Source organism: Ceratotherium simum, chromosome 12 (genome assembly GCF_057802395.1).
Source record: "Ceratotherium simum simum isolate JZ-2026a chromosome 12, ASM5780239v1, whole genome shotgun sequence".
Lineage (NCBI taxonomy): Eukaryota > Metazoa > Chordata > Mammalia > Perissodactyla > Rhinocerotidae > Ceratotherium > Ceratotherium simum.
Window position 1 is genome coordinate 17,409,298 of NC_141911.1, and position 21,302 is coordinate 17,430,599.

Below are 21,302 nucleotides of genomic sequence, written 5' to 3' on the forward strand. Positions count from 1 at the left end.
GTAGACCATCCTTTGTGTATAAAAACATCTCCATCATAGTTATCATCTTCCTGAGATCTGGGTGAGATGTCACATTTTCCAGCAGCTAAAATTCTTGAGCAAAAAATCTCACCTCAAAGCTCAAATCAGATCAGCCAGCTCCAAGCCCAAATCCCTATTTGTGAGGCAACCAGTGGTAGTTATTAAAGAGAGATTGGAGAGACACGGGACCTGGAGGAAGGTTGAGATGAGGAACCTGACAATTCGTCAAATGAGAAAAGAAAGAGGAAAGTGTAAATTGGAGAGATTTATAAAAATAAAAGTAAAGTAAGTCTTCTACTTATTTTATTCAATAGTTTTCAACAATAACCAGAATTGCTTAACTAGCACTATATAAATGAGTGCCTTGTTTTTGTTTTCAAGTAACCAACTTAGAGTAGTTGATTTATAATCCCCAGCTTTCAAGAGGGGTTTACCTCTAACCACAATCTATAGAAATCTGTTTCTTCCAAGAAAAACAGAGCTAGAGAAGGGAAGAGGGAGAGAACACATGAGATGATCAGGCTGTCCCTTATTACTCAGTGTTCATCTCCATCCAGTGAGATTAGCTTTCCCTCATACTGTAAAGCATAGAAAACTGGAGCCTCACTTGTTGCTGTTGCCATTGTGAATTTTTCCAACCTTTTGGGAAAGCAGTTGGGCAGTGTGTATCAAGAAATATTAAAATGTTTTTACCCTTTAACACAATGTGTTAGACACTGTGGACTGGCTCACTCAGCAGAAATTCTAATGTCCTTCTTGTGTCTCTGAGCACTGTAGACGTGAAATGCTACATTTCCAGATGCCCTTCCAGCTACAGTTCCAGGCACGATTTAAGTTCTCTCATTCATATGCCTGGATTCAGAACTGAGTTAAGAGGAGGGCAAGGCAAGATGCAATGCAGCGTGCTTTTATAGCAAGCAGCTTCTTGGTTTGGGGGTTTCTGATTCTGGCAGAAGCAGAGAACTGCTGGGTAGAAATTGTTCCTGGAAGCTCCTTCTACTTTTTCAGCCATTCCAACAATTTTGGAAACCACAAAATACAAGATAATCAACACTTGTTGCTTAATCCAGCTAGAGTAATTTCCTTTATCTGCAACTGAATGCCAACAGGCCAGGTGTGTCAGGGTCTCTAAGACCACCCTCAGGCCTGAAGATTTGCTAAAAGGACTCAGAAGATCCAGAAGTTGTACTCACAGTTGCAGTTTATTACAGCAAAAGGATAGAGTAAAACCTCAAAGGGAAAAGGTGCATGGGGCACGGTCTGGAGGACACCAGGCTCAAGCTTCCAAGAGTCTCCTCTCAGCAGAGTCACACGGGACGTGCTCAATTCCTTCTGCCATGATGTGTGACAACACATGCAAAGTGTTGTCAACAAGGGAAGCTCACTTGAGCCTGGCTGTCCAGGGTTTTTATTGGGGGTCAGTCTCAGATACATACAGTGCCTGCAGGACTGACCTCAGTTACTGAAGCTCCACACCCAGAAAAGGAAAGTAGGTGTTCACCATGAATCACATTGTTACTAGAACCCACCTGGAAAAACTGTTGTAGCATGGCTCAAGACCCCAGGCAAGCAACACATTCTTATTAGTCAGAATATTCCAAGAGCTCAGTTCCCAGGAGCCAGGCAAGAGGCAGTCATGAAAACCCCCCTGTCTTGGGCAAGTGCATGGTCTGAGTGACCCCAATCTGCTGAGTGAACCCTTTCCTGCCCACCAGGAATCTGACTTCTAGACATTTACAGTAAAGAATTACCCAAAATAGGGAAGGAACTAAAAAATATGAAGATAGTAATTATAGTTTAAAATGGCAAAAAGCTGGCAGTGGGGGTAGGGGTAGGGGTAGAGGTTTTGTGACTAAAGGTCTCACAATAGGAAAATGGTTATGTCATTATGGTTCATCCGCTTAACTAAGTTTTAGGCCACCACTAAATCATCATTATGAAGCAGTGTCATTCATTTTACGAAGCATTATGGTAAAGTGATTACAATATGGAATGAAAAATCAGAGTATAAAACTGTACATATACTCTAATTATAACTACGTACAAAACTAAGATGATATCTACCAATAAGACAACAACTGGGTAATTTTTTCTCACTTCCAAACTATTCTGTGACATGGCTCTTTACTTTTATGATTTAAAAATAAATTTATTTTTTAATATCTTAAGCAAACTAGTCACACTTTTTTCAGTTGGATAAGCAGGGGTTCCTTAAGGCAATGATAAAAAAAAATATCTAGGGATAGCAAGGCAGCAACTACCACGTAATGGAAAATCAAATTGCAAGTCATGTCCATACAACCATCGTCAATTTGGACCTGGTCAATTACATAGGTTAAATTTCCTACTGTTAGTCTATGTAGCTGCTGTGTGGCAGCCATGGTGTCACCATTCATGGTACACAGTGAACTGAAGCAGCAGCATTTGGCCCTGGTGATATTCAACATGGCTATTTCAGGTTGGCCTAAAATGGTACAGTCGTCACTTGGCATGGTTTTCTTTAGATTAAATTTGAATATTTATTTGTCCACTTTAGGAATTTCCTCCCCTTCATGTAAGAAAGTCTTTAATGCTTCTCCTACAATACCTGTACAGCATGGTATATCTTCATATTCCTTTTCAAATGCTAACTAAATCTTTAGTGGGTGGCTATTATTAACTGTATCATAAGTAGGTTTAATTAAAATTTTTGGAGACTCAAAGTCTTAATGAAAATCAATATCAACTAAACACCTAATTTTAAACTGGTGATGTGTGTTTATTAAGATTTTAAGTTTCCTGAAGTCAAGAACCATAACTCCTTTCTCCGGAATCTAGTGGTAACCCGGAGAACGTCATTTTTAAAACGTATGTATTGATTAGCATGCCTTTACAGGTATCCTACTTTTAAGCTTCAGAATTTAAAATTTCATTTATTCATTTTATTTATTCAGTCAGGAAATATTTATTGAGTGCCTATTCTAAGTACTTAACATACAGCAGTGAATAAAATAGAGAAATTCTTGACCTCACAGAGGTTACATTTGGAGCAAGGGTTGGTGAGGGAAGACAGACAATAAAGAAATTTATTAATTAAAGTGTTTTACATAGTGATAAGTGCTACAAAGAAAATACATTAGCAAAAATTTAAGAAAGGAAAAAAGGACGAGATATGTCCTTGCATACATATGGATGCTTACATATGGACCTAGCAATTTTAGTTCCAAGAATTTATCTTAAAGAAATAAGGACATTCATGACAGCACATATTAGTGAAAGAATGAAATAGCCTAGATGTCCAGCCACAACAAGCTTCCTTCCAGTGTCCGCACCTGGCCCTACTTCCTACACATCCGGTAGGGCTCAGTTACAATTCCACTTTCTGAGGGAACCCTGCCCAGGGCCCCAAGACTGGGTTAGGACCTTCTGTTAGTTACTCATATAGCACCCTATCTTTTCCTTCATAGCACTTACCACAATAATAAGTAATTATTTGTACAATTATTAGTTAGTGTCTGTCTGTCCCCTCCCCCTCCCAGACCATAATCTCCATGAGGACAGGAACTATGTCCATTTTCTTCAGAGCGGTATCCTAAGAGCCTATCACAGTGCTTGACAGAGAGCAGGCTCTTAATAAATATGTGAAGGTATTGGACTGTACACTTTAAATGAGTGAATTTTATGGCATCTGAATTACATCTCAATAAAGCTGTTAAAAAAAGACATTACCATTAAAACATAAATTAGAAAATTAATTCAATAATTAAACATTAATGAAAATTACCATACAGTGGCATACAATATAGTTAAAAAAATATTTGAGTAGTATGTCTATTGACATGGGAAAATATTCAAGAAATATTATGCAAAAGAGTTTTTATAAATCAGTTTATACAATATGATGACAATTTCTTTTGCTTAACCAAAGGATATATCCACATATATATATCTTTTTTTTGGTGAGGAAGCTAACATCTATGCCAACCCTCCTCTTTTTTTGCTGAAGTAGACCAGCCTTGAGCTAATATCTATTGCCAATCCTTCTCCTTTTTCTCCCCAAAGCCCCAGTGGATAGTTGAATGTCATAGTTGCACATCCTTCTAGTTGCTGTATGTGGGATGCCGCCTCAGCATGGACGGAGAAGCGATGCGTCGTGCACGCCTGAGATCCGAATCTGGGCCACCAGGAGTGGAACGTGCGCACTTAACCACTAGCCATGGGGCCGGCCCCCCAATATATCCATATATTTAACCAATATTTATTGAATGCCCACATTTCCAGGCATAGTTCTAAGTGTTTGTGATACATCAGTGAATAAAGATCCTTGTCATCATGGAGCTTACATTCAAGCACAGGAGACTGACCATAAGTAATAAACATAATAAATAAGTGCATTATATAGTCTGTTAGAAGGTAAAGAGGGTAGGGGGAGAGGGATTAGCAGAAAAGGGTTCGGAAGTGCCAGGGAGGAGCATATTGCAGTTTTAGATAGGGAGGTTGGCCTAGTCCTTTGAGAAGGTGAGCAAAGACTCAAGAGAGGGAGTTAGCCAAGTGAGTACCTGGTGGGGGAGCAAGGCCCCAAAGCAGGTTTGAGCCTCTTCTCTTCCAGGAACAGCCAGGACCAGCATGGCTGCAGCATAGCCTACAAGAGGGAGTGCATTAGGGGAGGAGGGTGGCATGGCGAGAGAGCGTCTTGTTGCCATTGTAAGGACTTCGGCTTTCACTCTATGAGGGGCCGGCAGCCATCATCGGATTCTGACCAGAAGAAAGAGACGATCTGTTTGAGAGGATGGCTCTGGCTGCTGAGTTGAGGGGCATGGGAGAAGCAACGAGGCCTGTTTAAAGGCAGAGGCAAGAGACGATGGCAGCTCAGATCCAAGAACAGGTGGTTAGGAGAGGTTAGTGTCCAGATTTTTAAAAATAGAGCCAATAGGATTTCCTAATAGGTTGAATGTGAGATGTGAAAGAAAGACAAGAATCGAAAACCAAGGTTTCTGTTCTAAGCAACTGGGGGATGGAGTTGACAATAACAAAGATGAAGGCAGAGGATGAAGTCAGTTTGAAAAGAAAGAATTGGGGCCGGCCCTGTGGCTTGGTGGTTAAGTGCGCGCGCTGCGATGCTGGTGGCCCGGGTTCGGATCCCGGGTGCGCATCGAGGCACCACTTCTCCGTTCATCCTGAGGCCGAGTCCCACATACAGCAACTAGAAGGATGTGCAGCTACGACACACAACTATCCACTGGGGCTTTGGGGGGAAAAATAAAATAAATAAAATCTTTAAAAAGAAAAGAAAGAATTGGAGTTTAGCTTTGGATGTGTTATTTTTGAGACATCAACCAGACGTCTGAGCTAGATTGTTTTCAACTCATTAGCAGTGGCACCTGCTTCTAAAGCATAGGCTGAGAAGAGGCAGGGAACTACATTTCCCAGAATCCCCTTCTCCATCAGAGCCAGCCAATTAGAGGCCTGAGATTTGAGGCCCTTATGCTCTGCAAGTGGTTGTAGCCAGAGCGAGGTTGGAAGGAGCTTCTGAGTGAGCTTATTGAAAACTGCCCACATCTGGGATAGCTGGTGGTGGGTGCTTGTTATTCACAGCATCTTCAGGACTTTACGACTGTAGCCTGAGAGAGTTGGTGGGAGGATCCTGAAATCTGCGGTGGCTTCCAGACATGTGCTTGCTGCAGCTGAAACAGAAGTGACAATTTATTTGACTGTCCCTCCCCCAGGCCTTCTCACCATCGTTTAAACTTCCAATTCCCTTTATTCAAACCCTTCATACTCAGAATGCATAAAGTCTCTTGGGTTTTCCTGACCAATAAAACATCCAAATGGAGATGTGGCATGGGCAGTTGGAAATATCCCCCTGGAGTTTGGGAGACAGGTCAGGGCTGGAGATGAGATTTGGGGGGAGTCATCAGCAAATGACAGCATTTAAACCTTGAGCTTGAATGACCACCAGACATGGAGAGAGAAAAGTTCATGAACTGAGCCTGGAGCAAACCACATGGACAGGCTGCAGGAAAGAAGAGACCAAGTCAGTTGAGGAGGAACCAATGAGGCAGAAAGAGCCAGGCCAATGTGGCGCTCTGGAAGCAGAGAAGAGAGGGCAGCAAGTAGGCAAGAATGACTAGCTATGCCAGGTGCCACTGATCAGTCGATTAGCTGAGGGCTGAGAACTAAGCCACTGGATTACGCAGAGCAGAGGTCATTGGTGACCTGGACAAAAGCAGCTTTGTGGAGAAGAGGGGGTTTGAAAAGCTGATTGGAGTGGGTTTAAGAGAAAATGGGAGGAAAAGAATTGCACACAGCTGTGTTCATTGTAAAAAGCCTGATGACATACATGAAAATGTGAACAAACAATATCTCTGTGTCATGGGATTACAGGTGAGGCTTTGTCCCCTGTATCTTTTTATCGCTTAGCTGAAATGAGCATGTACCCCTTCCACAATAAGTAAAAATAAAATTATTATCAACATCCCTCTCTAAATGCTTCAACCTCCAACTTGCTCTGGCCTGACTTAGCTCCAAGGGGCTCGGGTCTAAGAAATAGAAATAGAAAGTTCTCAGGTGTCAGCCTCAGTCCCCAGACATTGCCCCACCTTCTCCGTATTCCCAAGAACACCAAATGCTGCACATCCTGTCTGCTGTTCCCAAACTGCAATTACTGAATATTCTGAAATTAAATGGTACCCTGACAACTTGAAAATTATTTTCAATAATTAAAACAAGTGTTTAGGGAACACTTTCCATGTAGCAAGCACTTGCTAAACACTGCATTTAAAAAGATGAATGGGATTGCCAAATGCTTAACTGGCACTGTGAACACCGTTTATCCAGGATAGCCAGAGGCCCATCCAGCAGACATACCCATCAACTCTACTGAGGAGAGAAGGCGAACATGAGAAATTTCAGGCACTTGAAGCTTGAAATACCTAAAAAGGTAAAAAAGAAACCTTGGGAAATCCAAATGTGACATTATATAATAGCCAGGAAAATTACCTTGTTGTTGGGATTAAAATGGTTGACAGATTTGGGGGAACTGCTTCTGGCCAGGACTCTTTTCCCAGCAGCTGCATATGGTTAGCACTTAATTAACATTTATTGAACTAATTACCACACTTGCTCTTCTTTACTGAAATAGTCATAATGATTATCCCCTCTTTCTAGCAAATACAAAGTTAGGTTTAATGAGCACAGAATAATTAACGAATGAAGCTGCAGAAGCTTCAAATGTTTGGAGGACCCACAGGGGCATTTCTCTCCAGCCTCCAGATGATTTCCGTCCTGTTAATGGTGATGGGCTAAATTCCTAGTCTCTGTGATTGCGGAGTCTGTCTGCCGATGAAGGGGGACTTCCAAGTACAAAAGGGAAGATAAGAAGAATTCAAAAATGCATTTGGCAACATAGACGAGCAGAAAAGTCATATTGTTATATCTTGGTGAATATTCTAACTACTGATGATAGACGTGGATAGTAGAATCTTATAAGGTTAATGAATAACAATAATGAAGCTAAGTGCCGTTCATGTGTTACCTAGTTTAATGCTCAAAACAACTGGCAGCAGGATTATGGGGTGCTAGGATGGCCTGAGTGATGGATGACCCCAGGGTGGGGCTGAGGGCTAGCAAAAGGAGTGGGAAGCAGCAGCAGGCTGGGGTCCCAGAAGGGGGCACAGCAGTATTACCAGTGTGCTTGTGAAATAGTGGTCAGGAAATGAAGTGGCAGAGGAGAAAATTCCTCAGCAGGCTTAGCAGCACTTAGGGATCTCTCACCTACAAATGTAACCACAGGCCACTAGGACCAGTTCAGCTGACCCCATCTTATCAACAGAGTAATTAAGAGTTGTTTTTCAGGAACCGAGAGTCGACCCCTTGTCCAGTTCAGGCCGGTTGAGATCACCAACCCATCAACTGGGCCTGCACAAATACCCAGTAAATGACCCTTTTGATGTCAAGGGGCTGAAAACTCCACCCTCAGATCATGTTAACCCCACCATCTTGTGAGCATGCATCCTATGAAGAGCCATGAAGCTTGACTATGCTTGCGCAGATCATCAATTACCTCACTTCTCCTTACCTCCAATCATCTATCTCCACACCCAGACCGCCCTGCCCTTCATTCCATAAATTTTGCCCCAAGCACTGGATCAGGGAGACAGATTTGAGAGTTTTCACCTCCTGTCTCCTTGCTGGTTGACCTTGCAATAAAGCTTTTTTCTTTTCTCAAAAGTTGATGCCATAATAATTGGCTTTTTATGCACATCCAACAAGAGAACCCTATCTTTGTACAGTAACACAGATAGAGTCTTGGCTTACAATTGCTCAAGAGAAAGAACCCTGAATTGAACTTAGGCTTTATATCAAAGACTCAGAAATATGCAACCATAGATTAGTTATTGATGGTCATCAAGAGGGAAGAATAAACATGGAAGGCTTGTGGGAATGATAATTGTTAGGACGTTCAAGCTTCAATAATTTGTGACAACCGAGGAAGTCTCAAAAGTCTGTATGTAGGATTGCTTCAAATTGTATTCCATTCCTATGCTGTAATGAAAAATGCCAAGCTTTTTAAAGTGTAAAATGAAGTAACACACCTTGACCAGCAGGTGGCAGGCTTACCTCATGATGATTTATTTAAAGCCTCGGAGAATAAATTAGGGTAAAATTTTTATTCTGAGTGATATCATTACAAAAATCCAAATATATCTCATATTTAGCAAGAATTGTGAAGACAATACTATTTAATCATTCCATGGCCTGAAATTTCATGACCAATGTTGATTAAAACTGTTCATTCAACTAGCTACAAGAATACAAGATAATACTTGCAGGTATTAAGTGAATTCAACACCAAGACATATTTCCGCACAATAGATATAAAGCATAACAACTAGGTCATTGTAAGTCATAGTGGGGGAAAGTAATATATTTAAATATTGATTTTCCCATGAAGATATTTAATACATTGTGCCTTCTTATGTGAGACCTGTATAATTTTACATTACATAGTCCCATAAGTCTCATTTAATTTTTTAAAAATGTTTAAGGTTTCATTCATTATAGATAAATATTACATTTATTTTCAACTTTTTAGAAAGGTTAATCTATGGCTGCAATTTTTACAATATTTAAAATATTTCATATACTAGTCAAAATTAAAATGACAAACCCCATCAGATAATAATGATGGGGGGGCGGAGTCAAGATGGCGGCGTAAGAAGACTCTGAACTCACCTCCTCCCGTGGACACAGCCAATTTACAACTACTCGTGGAAAAATTACCCGTGAGACAGAACTGAAAACTGGATAAGAGGAACTCCTGCAACAACGGACAATCCTAACTGAAGTGGAAGAGGCAGAGACTCCCTTCTGGAGAGGAAAAACGCCGCCTTCACAAGCCGCCAGCTTCACGGCCGCCGGGAGCAGCTTACAGGTATGCAGCCCTCCCTGGAGGCGTGGGGCCCTGAGCCGGGGAGTGCCCCCGCTGTGGGCATTTTGTGGACCCAGCACAATGGAGACCAGCGGCATAATATCTGACTTTGCCTGCTGCTAAAACATTGGGGAGTACCCCCAGAAAACCCGGTTCACAAAGAAACTAAAACTGGCTCTTAAAGGGCCCGCGCACAAACTCACCCATTCCAGAAAGCATCCTAAAATCACCAGAAAGAAAGGTGCACAGTGCTTTGGTGACAAGCGACTCATCTAATAGGCCCTGAGTGCATCTCGGTGAGAGGTGAGACCTTTCCAGGGACTGGGACATTGACAGCGGCCATAGTGGCCTGGTGTGGGCATGCTGACACAGACGCCATTGGAGTTCTCCCTGAGGCCTGCTAGCCCAGGGTCTGCCCCACCCGCTAGAGCACCGATTTAATCCAGCTCAGCCAGGGCAGGTAGCCCACCCTAGAGACTGGCCCCACCCAACAACAAGCCCTCAGGCAACTTGTGGGCCTGCATAGATTGGTGATTGGATTCTCTGCAGCCTGGCAACCGAGCCAACTTGAGCAGGGCAGGGTGTGCACAAGGAGCGGGTGGAGAGTGTGGGGCGGTGGCGGAGTGTGTGGGGCTTCCGCCGTGGAGAGACTGGGTCCGCTTGGGGAGGTCGGGGCGCTCACACGGGGCAAGACTGTGTTGACTGTGTGTGTGGACCTGTGGGCAGCAGGGCTTGTCAGCTGCAGAAGACTTGTGCTTCTCAAAGACCCACATAGGAGGTTTGCTCCACCTTTCAAAGTCTGAAACAATTGGGTGCTCCTGTGCCTGAGGGCAGCCCCACCCAGCTGCAATCCTCAGAGAGCTGACAAGAGACCTAATAGGCTAGAGGCTTACAGCAATTGTAAGGCCCTGAGCCTAACAACCTGTCACACTGGGGGCCTACTCACTTAAAAGAAATACTGCAACACAAATGTGGTATTAGAACTTGCAGCCAAATGTGCTGGGGCTCCCCACACCTGATAAAGAGACTGAAGGGCCCACAACAACTACAAGCAGCTGAGCATTACAACAGCTGGCCAGGAGCATAACTCAGCCTCCCTGGGTACCTACAGAGAGAGCAAACAGGCCACAACAGAAGGACACACATAGCCCACATACAGGTCAACCCTGGAACATTGAGAACTGAGGGAAGCACACTGGAAGCCTCCTAAGGCATCACTTACATAAGGTCACCTATCCAACAGCAGGAGACGTAGCTGTTAAGGATGCTCACTGATGTGGGGAGAAGAATAGATGAACTCAGTGAGAATGTCAACAAAGAAATGGAAAATATAAAAAAGAACCAATCAGAAATGAAGAATACGATACTGGAAATGAAAAACTCATTAGAGGGACTCAAAAGCAGAGTAGAGGATACAGAAGAACGGATCTGTGAGCTGGACGAAAGACTAGAAGAAACTACCCAAGGTGAACAGGTAAAAGAGAAAAGAATTAAAAAGACTGAGGACAGTCTAAGGGACCTCTGGGACAACATCAAGCGCACTAACATCCGTGTTATAGGTGTCCCAGAAGGAGAAGAGCGAGACAAGGGGGCAGAGAATCTATTTCAAGAAATAATAGATGGAAACTTCCTTAACCTAAGGAAGGAAACAGACATCCAGGTACAGGAAGCACAGAGAGCCCCAAACAAGATAAACCCAAAGAGGCCCACACCAAGAGACATCATAATCAAACTGTCCAGAATTCAAGATAAAGAGAGAATCCTAAAAGCCACAAGAGAATGTCAAGTTACATACAAAGGAAACCCCATAAGGCTATCAGCTGACTTATCAGCAGAAACCTTACAGGCTAGAAGAGAATGGCACAATATATTTAAAGTACTAAAAGGAAAAAACTTACAGCCAAGAATACTCTACCCAGCAAGGTTATCATTCAAAATGGAAGGAGAGATCAAAATTTTCCCAGATAAGCAAAAATTAAAGGAGTTTGTCACCAAGAAAGCAGTGCTACAAGAAATGTTAAAGGGACTGATTTAAGGGGAAAAGAGAAGACCACAAATAGGAAAAATTATCTATTTCCATGATAAGAATGTAATGGATACAAATGCACAAAAAAGAGGTTAGATATGATATCAAAAACATAAAAGGAGGGAGGAGGGGAGTTAAAGAGTACAGCTTTCAGCCAGAGGTCAAACTAAAGTGACCATCAATTCTGTATAGAGGAAGAAAGGAACAGAGAAGGACTACTAAAACACTGAGAAAAAAAAAAAGTTAAAAAATGGCAGTAAGTACATGCTTATCAATAGCTACTTTAAACGTCAATGGACTAAATGCTCCAATTAAAGGCATAGGGTGGCTGACTGGATAAAAAAACAAGACCCATATATATGCTGCATACAAGAGACACACTTCAGACCTAAAGACACTCACAAACTGAAAGTGAAGGGATGGAAAAAGATACTCCACGCAAATGGCAATGAAAAGAAAGCTGGGGTAGCAGTACTCATATCAGACAAAATAGACTTTAAAACAAAAACTGTGAAAAGAGACAAAGAAGGGCATTACATAATGATCAAGGGAACAATCCAACAAGAGGATATAACACTTGTAAATATCTACGCACCCAATGTAGGTGCACCTAAATATATAAAGCAATTATTAACAGACATAAAAACAGAAATAGACAGTAACACAATAATAGTAGGGGACTTTAACACTCCACTTACACCAACGGATAGATCATCCAAACAGAAGATCAATAAGGAAACATTGGCCTTAAACGACACACTAGAATAGATGGACCTAGTAGATATATACAGAGCATTCCATCCAAAAACCGAAGAATACACGTTCTTTTCAAATGCACATGGAACATTCTCCAGGATTGATCACATATTAGGCCACAAAACAAGTCTCCATAAATTTAAGAAGATTGAAATAATAACAAGCATCTTTTCTGACCACAATGGTATGAAACTAGAAATCAACTATAGGAAGAAAATCAGAAAAGCCACAAATACGTGGAGATTAAACAAAATGCTACTGAACAACGACTGAGTTAACGAAGAAATCAAAGAAGAAATCAAAAAATACCTGGAGACAAATGAAAATGAAAATACGACATGCCAGAATTTATGGGATACAGCAAAAGCGGTTCTAAGAGGGAAGTTTATAGCAATACAGGCCTATCTCAACAAACAAGAAAAATCTCAAATAAACAATCTAACAATGCACCTAAAGGAACTGGAAAAAGAAGAACAAACAAAGCCCAAAATCAGTAGAAGAAGGGAAATCATAAAAATCAGAGCAGAAATAAATGAAATAGAGACCAAAAAAATAGAAAAATTAATAAAACCAAGAGCTGGTTCTTTGAAAAGATCAACAAAATTGACAAACCTTTAGCTAGACTCACCAAGAAAAAAAGAGAGAAGGCACAAATAAGTAAAATCAGAAATGAAAGAGGAGAGGTTACAACAGACACCTCGGAAATACAAAAGATTATCAGAGAATACTATGAAAAGCTATATGCCAACCAATTCGACAATCTGGAAGAAATGGATAAATTCTTAGAATCATACAACCTTCCAAAACTGGATCAAGAAGAAGTAGAGAATTTGAATAGACCAATCACCAGTAAGGAGATCGAAACAGTAATCACAAACCTCCCCAAAAATAAAAGTCCAGGACCAGACGGCTTCCCTGGTGAATTCTACCAAACATTCAAAGAAGACTTAATACCTATCCTTCTCAAACTCTTCCAAAAAATTGAGGAGTGGGGGAAGCTCCCTAACTCATTCTACGAAGCTGACATTACCCTGATACCAAAACCAGACAAGGACAACACAAAAAAAGAAAATTACACGCCAATATCACTGATGAACATCGAGGCAAAAATCCTCAACAAAATACTAGCAAATCGCACACAACAATACGTTAAAAAGATTATACACCATGATCAAGTGGGATTTATTCCAGGGATGCAGGGATGGTTTAACATTCGCAAATCAATCAACGTAATACACCACATTAATAAAATGAAGAATAAAAATCACATGATCATCTCAATAGATGCAGAGAAAGCATTTGACAAGATACAGCATCCATTTATGATAAAAACTCTGAATAAAATGGGTATGGAAGGAGAGTACCTCAACATAATAAAGACCATATATGAGAAACCCACAGCTAATATCATCCTCAATGGTGAAAAACTGAAAGCTATCCCTCTAAGAACAGGAACCAGACAAGGATCCCCACTGTCACCACTCCTATTTAACATAGTACTGGAAGTCCTAGCCAGAGCAATCAGGCAAGAGAAAGAAATAAAAGGGATCCAAATTGGAAAGGAAGAAATGAAACTGTCACTATTTGCAGATGACATGATTTTATATATAGAAAACCCTAAAGAATCCACCAGAAAACTTTTAGAAGTAATAAACGAATATGGTCAAGTTGCAGGATACAAAATCAACATACAAAAATCAGTTGCATTTCTGTGCACTAACAACGAAGTAGCAGAAAGAGAAATTAAGAATACAATCCCATTTACAATTGCAACAAAAAGAATAAAATACCTAGGAATAAACTTAACCAAAGAGGTGAAAGATCTGTACATAGAAAACTATAAAACATTTCTGAAAGAAATTGAAGAAGACACAAAGAAATGGAAAGATATTCCGTGCTCTTGGATTGGAAGAATTAACATAGTTAAGATGTCCATACTTCCTAAAGCCATCTATAGATTCAATGCAATCCCTATGAAAGTTCCAACAACATTTTTCACAGAAATAGAACAAAGAATCCTAAAATTTATATGGAACAACAAAAGACCCCAAATAGCTAAAGGAATCCTGAGAAAAAAGAACAAAGCTGGAGGTATCACACTCCCTGATTTCAAAATATACTACAAAGCTATAGTAACCAAAACAGCATGGTACTGGCACAAAAACAGACACACAGATCAATGCAATAGAATCGAAAGCCCAGAAATAAACCCACACATCTATGGACAGCTAATCTTTGACAAAGGAGCCAAGAACACACAATGGAGAAAAGAAAGTCTCTTCAACAAATGGTGTTGGGAAAACTGGATAGCCATACGCAAAAAAATGAAAGTAGACCCTTACCTTACACCATACACAAAAATTAACTCCAAATGGATTAAAGACTTGAATGTAACACCTGAAACTGTGAAAGTTCTAGAAGAAAACATAGGCAGTACGCTCTTCGACATCAGTCTTAGCAACATCTTTTCAAACACCACGTCTCACCGGGCAAGAGAAACAATAGAAAAAATAAACAAATGGGACTACATCAAATTAAAAAGCTTCTGCACAGCAAAGGAAACCATCAACAAAACGAAAAGACAACCTAACAATTGGGAGAAGATATTTGCAAACCATACTTCTGATAAGGGCTTAATCTCCAAAATACATAAAGAACTCATGCATCTCACCAACAAAAAAACTACCAACCCAATTAAAAAATGGGCAAAAGACCTGAACAGACATTTCTCCAAAGAAGATATACAGATGGCCAACAGACACATGAAAAGATGTTCAAAATCACTATCAGGGAAATGCAAATCAAAACTACAATGAGATATCACCTCACGCCCGTCAGAATGGCTAGAATTAACAAGACAGGAAACAACATGTGTTGGAGAGGATGTGGAGAAAAGGGAACTCTCATACACTGCTGGTGGGAGTGCAAACTGGTGCAGCCACTATGGAAAACAGTATGGAGATTCCTCAAAAAATTAAGGATAGAACTACCATATGATCCAGCTATTCCACTGTTGGGTATTTATCCAAAGAACTTGAAAACACCAATTTGTAAAGGTACACGCACCCCTGTGTTCATTGGAGCGTTATTCACAATAGCCAAGACTTGGAAGCAACCTAAGTGCCCATCAAGGGACAAATGGATAAAGAAGATGTGGTATATATACACAGTGGAATACTACTCAGCCATAAGAAACGATGAAATCCAGCCATTTGTGACAACATGGATGGACATTGAGGGTATAATGCAAAGTGAAATAAGTCAGAGGGAGAAGGTCAAATACCGTATGATTTCCTTCATTAAGTAGTAGATAATAACAACAATAAACAAACACATAGGGACAGAGATTGGATTGGTGGTTACCAGAGGGGAAGGGGGGAGGGAGGAGGGTGAAAGGGATAATTCGGTACATGTGTGTGGTGATGGGTTGTAATTAGTATTTTGGTGGTGAACATGATGTAATCTATGTAGCAATAGAAGTACAATGATGTACACCTGAAATTTTTACAATGTTATAAACCAATGTTACTGCAATAAACAAAAAATTAAAAAAAAAAAAGAAAGAAAAGACATATACATGCTATGTTGGCATTTGAATCACAGTTGCATATGTACCACGTTCAAACTACTCCATGGCAACACGGCATGCTCTGTTCTGTAAGCTTCATTAAATTGCATCTTTACAAAAGGAAAACTTCTCAGTCCTTCATCACAGCAGCACGTTTCACTAATGTGACACCAATGTTGGCCCCTTCTTAAACTGTTAATCAGTTGTCCTGCTGTAAGCTGATTCCTCTATACTGGGAGACGTGATTCAGGTAAGAATATTACCCTGGAGGATGACACTATGTTCTAGACAAATACTTTCTGGAAACATACTCTTAGTCTTAGTCAGCTTGGGCTGCTATAACAAAACACCATAAACTGAGTGGCTTAAACAACAGACATTTATTTCTTACAGTTCTGGAGGCTGGGAAGTCTGAGATCAGGGTGCCAGCACGGGTTTTGGTAAGAGCTCTCTTCCTGGCTTGCAGATGGCTGCCTTCTGGCTGTATCCTCACCTGGTGGGGAGAGAGAGACCTTCTCATGTCTCCTCATATAAGGGCACTAATTCCATTATGAGGGCTCTACCTTCATGACCTAATTACTTCCCACTCCCCACCTCCTAATACTACCACATTGGGGGTTAGGCGTTCAATATGAATTTTGGGAGGACACAACTCAGTCCCCACAGCACGTACACAGGATTTATCCAATTTTGCCCACCTTTCAAGGTCCTCTCTCAAATAAATTACCCATATGTCTACAGTTAGCACACAAACCCAGTAGGACTAAACCAATGGGTTCTCAGTCTGCACCTCAGGCTAAGATGGTGCTGCACGTTCACCTCAAAAGTGATGGTATGTTATGTAATTTGTGTACAGAGCTTTACGATGAACATTCATACACCAGACAGTCAGCACTTTCATACACAAGACCACAAGCACTTGAGGGAAGGACCAGTCGGCCCATTTTGTAATGAAGAGCAACTCACAGGGTAGGAATACACCAGTGGGAGGAGAGAAACATCCACAGCAGGCTGGCCAGAGGATGCTGGCAGCACAAGCAGTACGTATAAGACTTACTCCTGAGTAAGTCAGCCCATGGAGGTCCAGCTACTCTGCCCCCATGGAACACCAGGCCTGTTGGAAAGGGGCTCATTATAGTCCACTCTAGGTTGGAAATATTAAGTGTAATTAAATGAGAAGAGCATAAATATTCATGGGGCTCCTGGAATCCATGCTCTCCATCATTCAGTTTTTACTCAACAATATGGCAAGTATTAGTGCTCTTATGACCCCCAGAAAACCATTCTGGGGGTTAGCTGAAGCTCTCTACAGTACTGTCAGGAATAAATCTTGTTGCTAAGATAAGCCGTCGTGGCCCCTGATATTCAGAGCCTAAACTTAAGTCAGCATTCCTGGCATCTCAACTGTCAAGTTGTTTCAGGATAAATCTTACATCAGCTTTGATCATCCAGGTTTCTTAAGCATGTTACAAACAGGGCCCTGGATGGTACTTAAATGAGTAAGGATATCATTAAAGGAAAGGCTGAGAAATGTACAGTGCACTCATACAAATGGAACCTTCTGTCCTAAAACATTATTAATGATGAACTTCAGACACATAATCAACTTCAGACTGCCCACTAGATTTTACATTTTTTCTAATAATGGTGACAAGTTGCACTAAACCACTGTGCCTTATGCAATCTCCCTAGTGACCATCTTAAAACGGTTGGACAGTCTTCCTAAAACCAGAACAAAGTGAGATTAAATTCCAAACATAAATGGTATCTTGGTTTTACTGTCACGCTGCAGTGTATTGTGATCTGAAAGCAGGAACTAAGCGGACAGGCCTTCATCAAACAGTTAAAGCTGGATCAAAACTTCTCTGTGCCAACCCCGTTCCAGATGGGTACAGCATGGAGCTACAGCAACTCTCCAATAACTTACCTGAATCGAAGAATTGCCATGGACTTCCAGTTTCTCTTCACATCACAAAAAACCTAGTCATAAGACAAGGAGTCTCTGACTCCTTGCCAGTGGAGTCTCTGACTTCAGCATCTGACCCTTCCCTACATAAGATTCAGAAAATGTGACCTCTTATTATGTTTAATCCTCATAGTGATATGTAATAAAGGTTTAATAATAAGACAGAATGGAGTAAATCCTGTGGGCAAGCAGGAACTCTTGGCTCTCTCCATTCACCTGGGAATTTGATAGATATCTTCAAGGCAGATGGATCTGACTGCCCAGACATTTGTATGGAGAATTTCCTTTCATCCCTCTCTTTGGAAATAAATTATATACTTAAACAGGTATGTTAAATTTTATGGTCAATGTAGAGGATTTTCTAGATTAATTTTTACTATATACTAATTTTAAAACCTAACCCTACAAGAGACGCCAACTCCCCAAAAACCCACTTGCTTCTAACCAAATAATCATTCTTTTTTTTTTTTTTAGGTAAACAACAATTCAAAATGAAGTCATTGCCTTTCTTTCATATACCTCCTTTCCTAATATAGACTATTTTTTTTGAAAACTGTATAAATCACTATTAAGTTTATATTTTATTCAAAAGACATCTAGCAAGTACCTACTACATGAAAGATAAGACCCTGAATGCACAGGCTGCAAGCACATGAGATGGGGCCTCCATCCTCAGGAGTTCTAACAAGTTTGGGAGGATAAGCAATGTATGTTTAATGTGGTTTGCAGAATAAAACAATTTTAATGTTGTACAAGACAAAAATAAAATCACTTAATTTGCTGTTTAGTAAAATTCTTTAGACTGATTAAAATTGTAAAATTCATTATATTTTTATTGTGGTGATATTTATTCTTGCTGTAGTCCTGTCACTGGAAATTCATTCATCACGCTTAATGTTTTTATTAATCTTCCACCATAAATAACTCATGGGATAAGAGTCACTCTCCAAATTGTTTTATAGCTCAAAAAAAAGGCATCTTAGTTCTTGTGTAAATGAACTGTCACTATAAATTATGCAATGTTCCTAAATTGTTAGACAAATCTGGCATATTTATTTTATAATAAATTAAAACGCATGCATTAGATTTGATTTTCCCACTTATTTGCAATATTAGTTTCACTGGTCCAAAATATCGCATCTAATCCATCTCAAACTCATGAATTATATGGCTAATTTCCTGTGATGACAGTAAGAGCAAATCGTAGTGAAGCTCATATGACACTGTCCAGTCTAACACTGCATCACAGGCGTGCTGGTGAGCTATAGTCAGCCGAACGTTTAGGATGATCCAGTGTGACAGTTAACGCAAAAAATGAAAAATACTCTCACTCCAAAACCATCAATATGCCTTTATTGATATTAAAGGTATTGATGCCATTAAGAAGTTACACTCTGAGAGAAAAGATCTTAAAAGTTCTCATCACAAGAAAAAAAACTTGTAACTACGTTTGGTGGTGGTTGTTACCTAGACATACTGCAGTGATCATTTTGAAATGTATACATATATTGAATCATTATGTTGTACACCTGAAACTAATATAATGATATATGTCACTTATATCTCAGTTTAAAAAAAGTTACACTCAGTTGACAAGAGTATGAAGTGAAGAAATACATACCCCCTACGTAAATTCCTATTCATCATCACTCCATGGTCCCATCTCTAGGCTGCTCTCAAGGAACTTACAGCTCTAACCACAACTCCAGATAGAGATGCAACTCTGGGAGGCCTACTGGCTTTTGGCGGGCCTGAGGAAATCCCCAGGGGTGATCCACAGACACCAGGTACCTTTTGTTTTTCAAGGAGCTTACTGTTTATTAAGAGTATATATGTACAAGCAATCATTATTAAGGTAGAATTTACTAACTATAAACATCCACAGTGGTTGTGTTTGGTTCATCCGACACATTTTTTCCTAACAGGATACAGTCTATGCCAGGTATCTTTAATAGGACTGGGTCAGGTGTAACAGTGCCTCAGCACTAGAAACTAGCAGCTCATCAGCCTATGCTTGGGGAAGCAGGGACAATAAGAGGACAGTGGAAGAGTCGTTTCAGCCCCAACACCAGGCTCCAACCTGGTGCCACCACAGGAGTTGGGAGCTTGGGGCTAGTTAAGGGCAGCGGCGAATGACCACTGCATTCTTCCATCACCCTCAACCCCGAAGACAGAAGACAGCGGCCAGCAAACAGCTGGAGCATGGAGCAGGACAGGACACTCCAGAGCCGGGTAACCCTGAGCACCCTGGAGCTCCCCATCACCCTGTGCTTTCAGCCTTCAGTCTCCTGGCACCCAGGCTTTGGCCGCAGAGAGGTCCACTTAGACCACGGCCTTCTCCTAGGGGAAGTGAGACCCTGGTGGAGCCAGGGGTGAGAGGACCAGGGGAAAGCTGGGGCAGTTGAGCAAGGGAAGCCTAAGAAGGGATCTGATATACAGCAGCCTCTTTGAAGCTGGTAGTCCTGAGTTCTTAACGTGGTTTCGTAACCATCAAATGAATTTGTAAGTAGATGTCACAATACCAAAAAGGTATATTTAATGTGGGTCAAAAAAGTTGGTGACGCTTGAATTATGTAACTTCTATGTTCCTGACTTGCCTGTCGTATCACATTTTTAATACTTTAAGTTTGATAACAACTACCATTTAAAGGAAACTTGTGCCTGGGCCAGAATCTTATAAGAAATAAATCAAATTGACTATTTAAGCATGTGGTCTTGGGGAACTGTCCTGGAAGTCAGGCCAATAGGAATGCTGTTGGAGGGCTACGGCCTGGCTTGCATCTGAGAAGTCTCTCAGACTCTTCCAGTAATGACTCTGGTCCTTCATTTCCCCATTACTCTTCTCATAACATTACGAAAGAAAAGCAAATTACACTCTCAAAAAAATAAACAGCGTGAGAGTAAATCCAAGTGAAAATAAGAGACAGACAGAAGACCCAAAGCACCAAGTATAGAAAAGAGTACATAGGAACTTCAAAACGCCAACAACTCCAAGCTGTAAAATGAGTGTATGGCAGGGTGAAGGGGTGTGAGGTTCCCATGAACAACTATTTTGGTGCCCTTCTGTAATCTAACAATTTCAAAACTGTTTTTGTTTCTCCTCCTTTTCTGGTGCCCTCAAGAATGGAGTCCAGTGCTGGGCGAATAACAGGTTGGTAAATGGCTAAGAGACGACAGGCAGTTCTGCTCCAAGGGATTTCATTACCTACCGTGTCTCCTATGGGCAATAAGCAATAATGGACTTTTAATGTAATTAAATGTAATATTCATGTAACAGTCGAAGATTCTTGAGGATGGGCTGGGTATTCCCCTTTGAAGCTTAATCCATTTTCAGTAATTAGTACTACAGGCCAAAGCACACACACAGAATTATAAATCACTTGAAATCAATGACGTTAAGACAGATCTGTGGAGCCCTTTGATACTCACTCTGTTTTTCTCCTGGTCACTGCTGGCCAGAGTCATTATGCCTATTAGCAATTCTTAGCTGCACTTCTGAGCCACCTTACCCTACATTCCATAATTGTGATCAGCAAATCCTAATTTCTATTCAGTT

The 21,302-nt window shown here is 40.8% G+C and overlaps 1 protein-coding gene across 3 annotated transcripts in view; it reads right to left on the reverse strand.

The window, feature by feature from the left end:
- LOC147915788 (uncharacterized) overlaps positions 1-21,302 on the reverse strand; it is a 32,092-nt gene that overhangs the window by 3,673 nt on the left and 7,117 nt on the right. For all 3 annotated transcript variants that reach the window (XR_015553781.1, XR_015553782.1, XM_087437428.1), the window contains exon 3: positions 16,172-16,273. Coding sequence is in view for 1 of the 3 variants with exons in the window: in XM_087437428.1 (XP_087293554.1) it covers positions 16,172-16,273 (102 nt within the window). In the remaining 2 variants the exon portion in view is untranslated. The remainder of the gene's footprint in view (positions 1-16,171; positions 16,274-21,302) is intronic.